This window comes from Seriola lalandi, unplaced genomic scaffold (genome assembly GCF_002814215.2).
Source record: "Seriola lalandi dorsalis isolate HSWRI2012SDOR001 ecotype SW California unplaced genomic scaffold, Sedor1 jcf7180002054606, whole genome shotgun sequence".
NCBI classification, from domain to species: Eukaryota; Metazoa; Chordata; class Actinopteri; order Carangiformes; family Carangidae; genus Seriola; species Seriola lalandi.
Window position 1 is genome coordinate 2,370,230 of NW_019525159.1, and position 6,443 is coordinate 2,376,672.

Sequence of the window (6,443 nt, forward strand, 5' to 3'; positions counted from 1 at the left end):
CAAAAGAGATCTTGATCTCAATGAGACTGCCTGAATAAATTAAGTCTGCATTACTTCAGCAGTCTGGTTCTTGTCTTTTAAAACATGCAAACCTATTTGTTTCTTCAGACTCTGTTTTATTGTGAAGCACTCTGAAGACTGTTCATGGTAGATACTATACCATTGTTTTATGTATTGTCTCTAGATGATCATGTGCTGTTAGTTCATCGTGGTAAATCTGAAGCACATACTCTTGAACTTTTGCATTATTCTTCAGATCCTGCAGAACATGGTGGGGACTGCCCTCATCATCCTGGTGGCCATCGGCTTCAAAACCAAGCTTGCGGCGTTGACCCTCGTCATGTGGCTTCTGGCTATCAATGTCTACTTCAACGCTTTCTGGACCATCCCCGCCTACAAGCCCATGCATGACTTCCTCAAGTATGACTTCTTCCAGACCACCTCGGTCATTGGCGGCCTGCTGCTGGTGGTTGCACTGGGGCCTGGCGGAGTGTCCATGGATGAGAAGAAGAAAGAGTGGTAGGCAGAGGGGGATAAGATGCGAGGATTGCTCTGCACCACTAACTTCCCCCACGATCGGGACACAGAGACCCTCCCTCTCCTCCAGTTTCCCCCCCACCAGGGTACAAAGGTTTTTTTCTAGCCCATTTTTTATTTGGCCAAATCCACAGACAACATCTCACATTTTCCACTCCACTGCTATTTTTATTTTTTAGTTGAACATTTTAAAAGGCAGATTTTTTTTCTAAGCCCTTAAAAAAGCAATTGTATTTCATAGTGCTAAAAAAATATATTAATGGATGATAAGAGGACGAAAACAGTTATCTGTTCTCTCTTCAGAAGGTGAATAAAAATAATTTATTGTATTTTATAGGTGTTATGCCATAAATTATCATAGATTAATTTTCTGATTTTCTGAATAAAACTGGTAAAGTGGAGAGAGTGCAGCAGTCTGGGTTCCCCCTATGGATGCTGATCTTTTCCTGTCTTTGGATCTTGGAGTGTCTGAGACTTACTCACCATATTGATCCTGAAAACTTGGGCACTGATTTGACAGCATCTCGCCTTGACTCTCCAGGTTTCATCTCCCTTTTTTTTTTTTCTCTCCACCCAACCTTTTCAGTACATCTGTACACCTTCAGTCTCAACTGACTCTTGTCACATGGGGAGCTGAATCTGGGGAGGGGGGTGGCATATACATTGTATAGTGGTGGATTGCAGTCATGCTTGATTGAAAATTTCAACACAGTTGTTAGCTCCAGGACTTGTTATTGGGCACCTTGTACTGTTCGTCTTTGGCAAATGCCTAATTAGTGAACTGTATATGATCGGGGACAATAGGGGGGAGGCTCAACGTTTGTGAAACCATATTCTGCGATCTAGACAAGCAAAGAGGACTAAGCAGAGTCACTAGCCACCTGAACTTTGTCTTTGCTCAGTGTTTTTTGCCCTGTGTAAGAAAATTTAAAAAAAAAAAAATATTCAGTGTATTGATTTACAGAAGTTTATATTGTATTTTTGATCATTTGTTTTTTGATTTTGGAAGTTGATGGCGAAGAAATAAAAAAAAATAAAAAAATATATAAGGTCACTGTCTCAGTCAAGGTTTTTAGCTCTTAAGATGCTTTAGCACAGAACCATCATGCAGTATAGTACACATGTATAGGTTTTGTTTGGATTTGTTACATATCGCAGCCTTTTCAGAAAATGGCAATGAAGAGTTCAAAATGTATACATACTGTAGGTGTTGTATTGGACAGGCACTGGAAGGAGCCTCCACTGACTGTCAGTTTGATTCAAGGTCAGAGACTTTGAGAAAATACTGGCCTCTAATGGACTACTGCAGTAACAGTTCAATGCAATGGAGCATTTCATATTCAGCCAAATTGATAAATTTCAGTATGTATGTACAGTTCTGATATCTGTGAGATATTTTTTTGTGTTTTGATTGCTGCCATTTTTTATATATATATATATATATATATATATATATATATATATAAAACATTGTTTTGTGTGTGTTGTTTACAGTTGAACTGCTGAAAATAACAGTTATTTTCTTGTCAGACAGACATATCTTAACCCTATAACTTCATAAAAGATGCCATGGACAATGGATATGGTAAAACAAACAAAAAATAAACAGCTTTTACTGGACTGACCTAATCAGGTTCCTGACTGGAAATTATTTAGCACCTGTTTAGCTGAAAATATTCCAGTGATATAGAATGAAGAAAAGACTAAGACCGGACTGGTTTGGATGTAGCAGAAGAGAAAGTCCTTTGTGAACTTGGCAGATTAGTCTATGAGTTTAAGGGTCAAATCTATGCAGTTTATTTGGGGGAAAGAATTCTCCAGAATGACTTCTAGTTGGAAGAACAGTTATATGTTTTGCTCTTGAAAGACTGGAGTTTTATTTCCACTAATCAAGGAAATAATATCAGTGGTCACTGGCACCACCTAGTTGATTGGCATGCCATTACAAGAAATGATGAAAAAGTAGGAGATAATACCCAATATCCTTTCAAGCCAATTTTCTCTGTGTATAAATTACTATTGCAGTGGATGCATAAATACTTGCATATGTGTACATGTGTGAAATGTCAAAAGTATCTTACCTATACATTGAAGACAACCTGGCAACTTCATTTTCCTAATTTACTGCATTCATCATATATTAATCTAAATGTGTCATATTCTAAATTTTCCTATTGATAACTTATAAGCCATTTATAAATGTGTCTGCAATGTGGTACCGGATGTGACATTACTTTACAATCATGAACAGACTTATATAATCAAAAAGAATGTAGCTAAGGCCACAATCTTACAGAATTTGTCCTTAATCTAATCACTTTTAACTGGGTCTCTAGTGGTTTTGGTCATTTGATTAATTGCAGAGTTGGGAATATCTAGGAATTTACACCACCAAAGTACAATGTCAGACAAGGTGGAGACATTATTACTTTATGCTGTGTCCCTCTGTTTTAGAGAGGCCCAGAGAAATCACATAAAGACCTTATTATTTCAGTTTGTTGTAGGGAGGGAGTGAATCCTGTTTAATTTTGTCTTAAAAAAGCAAGGTCATGCCCAGCCTTACTAATATTGTCTTTGGGTCCTCCACTTGACCTAGAAAAATTTGCAGTACAGCAGCAGCAACCTCTTTTAATTCATTTAGTTAATTTTTACTGGAGCTGACTTCACCCATCTGCCTCTCCGAGCCTCATTTTCTATTTATTTGTTTATACATCTTCTTTGCAGTTTGGGAGGAAATATTATGCTGTTTACTCCATTACATTTATTTGACAGCTGTAGTGACTAGATGCTGTTGAGATTTAACTATAAAAAACATCTAAGTTTGTAAAGTACAATGCAAACAAAAGGGTCCCAAACTTTTTTCGTGAACTGTGCCATTACAAAAATCACTCAAAATCACTCAAAAGACACTTCCTCTTCAAACATCTCATGTGGAGAGAGAGCAGCTTTATTGGAAACTTGGCTGTATTAAAATACTGTATGTGAGTAAGTAGGTGAGTAGTAGGAGACACTGGGTAAAATGCAATGCAATTTTATAAAGTAAACCATAATTATTTGTCAAATAATTTTTGGGCGCAGCCTCACACCTGGGTATTAATGATTTGACTGGTGTGCCTACCACCTTACACTGTTAACCCGAAAGTTCTCTCTACGCAAACCATTTGAGTAAATACCACTTTTAAAAATTAGTTTTATTGCATTACTTAAACAGTATGAGTATATGAAGACTGTATGAGACAGTCATTGAGTGTACTCATTTTTGTAAGTTTAACAAACTTAAACTATCAAGTTTTACCTCAGGCCACAGTGCTGCCCTGTTGTGATTGGCTCAAAACTCAAGACAAGTCTGTGCTTGTCCGTTATAGGTTACAGAGAAAGTAGCGCCATTTTCTAATTTTCACAGAGCAATTTAAGGTCTTTGCACTTTGCATGCGCCTTGGACAATACATTTTCTGCCTGCATTTATCTGTTTTCGCAAGTTTGGACACTTTTAAAGGACATTTGCCGTAAAGAGGATACCATTTTCTGCCTGAATGAGGTGAGTTGTTTTCTCTATTCAAGTACTACTAACTAGAAACTGGAACTTTTGTAGTTTGAAACATGTACATTTGAATGTGGGTGAATTTGAGGTTGACTCAGGTAAATTTTGAGCATTGGACAATTGCAGCATTGTGTTTATAGAATAGCTCTCTCTATTTGTGTGTTCGCTACATACAGTTTTGCAACAGTAGTGTAAAATACATATTCATGTAGTTTTGAAAAAAATAAATGCCCACTTTTAACATTAGCCTCATTAGCCCTACTATTTTTGTTTAAAGCCATATTAAAATGCCTTGGAAATGCAAGTACTGCCCTAACATCTGTGAGAAGAGAGCACAGCTTTTTAAACACTATAGGCTAAAACATGGGACTTATGCAAGAACTGAGCCATTTCCTTGCTTGCATCAGGAATGTATGTGTACATTCAAGTCTCTCAATGGAGAATTGGAGTTTAACAGGGTTGTCGGGAGAAATCTTAAAGAAGAGTTCTTTGGTGTTCTTGATAGTTTGTGTCCAAGCTTGATGGAAATCTTCAAGAGGAAGACAGGTCGGATAGGCAAGCAGTTAGCTGACCTGCTACAACAGACAACGGTGGGTTGAAATTTCTGTTTTTTCTTGTAATGATATTGATGGTAAATTCATTCATATTACAAAAACTAATCTTCCCACCTTCCCTTGTGGTATATGAACAAATAAACTGATAAAAGATATATTTCTTTGTTCTCCATTTAAGTGTGTGTTGTACCTCTTTGCAGAGCACTGAGCCAACAGCCATTAGATGCCTTGTCCTGAGAGGACTTCCAGTCATTCTTGGGGATGATGAGTCTATGTTCTTTAAGAGCAGTTCGGTGAGTAAAGTTTTTTGATTGGTATTTGAATCAGTTTTCTTTCATTCTCCTATGTTTCGTGTGTTTGACATGATGGGTTATGATAATTAGCATTATGCCACTAAAGCTCTGGTCAAAAAACTGTGTGCTTCACCCCGGTCAGCAGCACACCTAAACAGCTTGTTGATACATTATCTAAAATAAAACCACTTTGAATTATAAAAATAACAATAAATAAAAATCATAATATTTGTGAAGACCATACAGCTGATTGTAGACAAATTGCTGTTAACATGAATATCCTCTTTTTGTCTTGTTTCTCTCACTATAGGCTCTTGGGGGGGAATCCTCTGCTATGAGGACACCAGTGCTGCAAACCCAGCAAACCCAGCATTGCCACAACTAAACCCCTCAAGAGTGGGGATCATCCTAGAGGGCAGCCTTGTAATGGAAGACCTCACCAACCTCCATTCTTGGTGTTGACTTAAAAAGATTTACATCCTTTAATGTTCTGAAAAAGACATTAGTTTTCTTCTGCTGTACATTTTATACTGTTCTTTCTTCACCCTCTGTCTGAAACGCTCTGTAAGAGCTCAGGGCTCTTTAAGGCCCCCCTCCTCCCTCTGGAACTGGAGCCCAGTGTGCTCTGATTGCTCTGATTGCTCAGCTTGCCGGCAACTACCATGGCAAAAACACTTTCCGTGAAAAATGAACTCAGCGGCTTAACTGTGGATAATTTATCTGAGCTAACGAGGTACAGCATGTGGACACTGACAAACGTTTAAGCATTTATATCTTTGCTATGCTGCTTCTTACTAACATAATCAGGATGCGGTCAGGTTGTGGGAAAGTGCTTAACATCCACAATAACAATGTAGAGCGACAGGCTGTGATGCTTAGTCCCCTGTTCGGCCACATCAAGTGGGAATTACAGAAATAACCATTGTGAAAATGAAACATCTAACTGTGAGTGGTTTCTGAAGCAGTCCTCCTTGAAGTGTGGGCTTACACTATAATGTTTGGAGCAGTGGAGAACTGCGGAAAAAGAAGTAGATTTCTGCAGGAAATTAACAACTGTCTTTTTGGCATGGCTACAAAGCTAATGAAAACTCTTCACCATAAGAAGTTATGTGGTGTGCTTTGTGTGGGGGTGTGCCAAGCTTGCAAGTGGACAGCACCAAGAAAAGTACTGACATCAATAGGACCAGCAAGTAAAGTCTGGACCCCCAATGAGGCGTTTCATACAAATGGGAAAATTGGATTTTTACCCTGACAGAGTTACTCCCTTTGATATAAACTTTGATCCTTGTGACTCTGAAGACCATTTACATGCACAAAAACCTAATAACACACTATAAGTAAAGAAAAGCTCAGAAAAGCATAATAGGCCCCCTTTAAAAGGGGGCCCACAAAGGCTGCACGTAGTGTGTCCAGATTTTTTTGCTGCGCCACTGTGCACCTCCATTTAGTTGGGGGACTCACATGAGACAGATTTCCACAATATTACGTTTAATCATCATCATCATTAAACATTTTTCT

At 38.2% G+C, this 6,443-nt stretch overlaps 1 protein-coding gene and 1 long non-coding RNA gene across 2 annotated transcripts; both read left to right on the top strand.

Moving 5' to 3' along the window:
* The first annotated feature begins 213 nt into the window (after positions 1–213).
* Positions 214–2,166, top strand: surf4 (surfeit 4). Its single transcript, XM_087177508.1, has one exon. The coding sequence runs from the start codon at positions 269–271 to the stop codon at positions 521–523; it is 255 nt and encodes an 84-aa protein (XP_087033634.1). The 5' UTR covers positions 214–268; the 3' UTR covers positions 524–2,166.
* Positions 2,167–3,972: 1,806 nt separating this feature from the next.
* Positions 3,973–5,395, top strand: LOC147818376 (uncharacterized). The gene is made up of 4 exons (XR_015438023.1): positions 3,973–4,075; positions 4,584–4,668; positions 4,833–4,925; positions 5,236–5,395. It is a non-coding gene; the product is annotated as an uncharacterized LOC147818376 (long non-coding RNA).
* The last annotated feature ends 1,048 nt before the right edge of the window (positions 5,396–6,443 follow it).

What these genes read in the sequence shown, in the direction of transcription:
- surf4 (XM_087177508.1), top strand. Translation starts at nt 269, where the DNA reads ATGGTGGGGACTGCCCTCATCATCCTGGTGGCCATCGGCTTCAAAACC.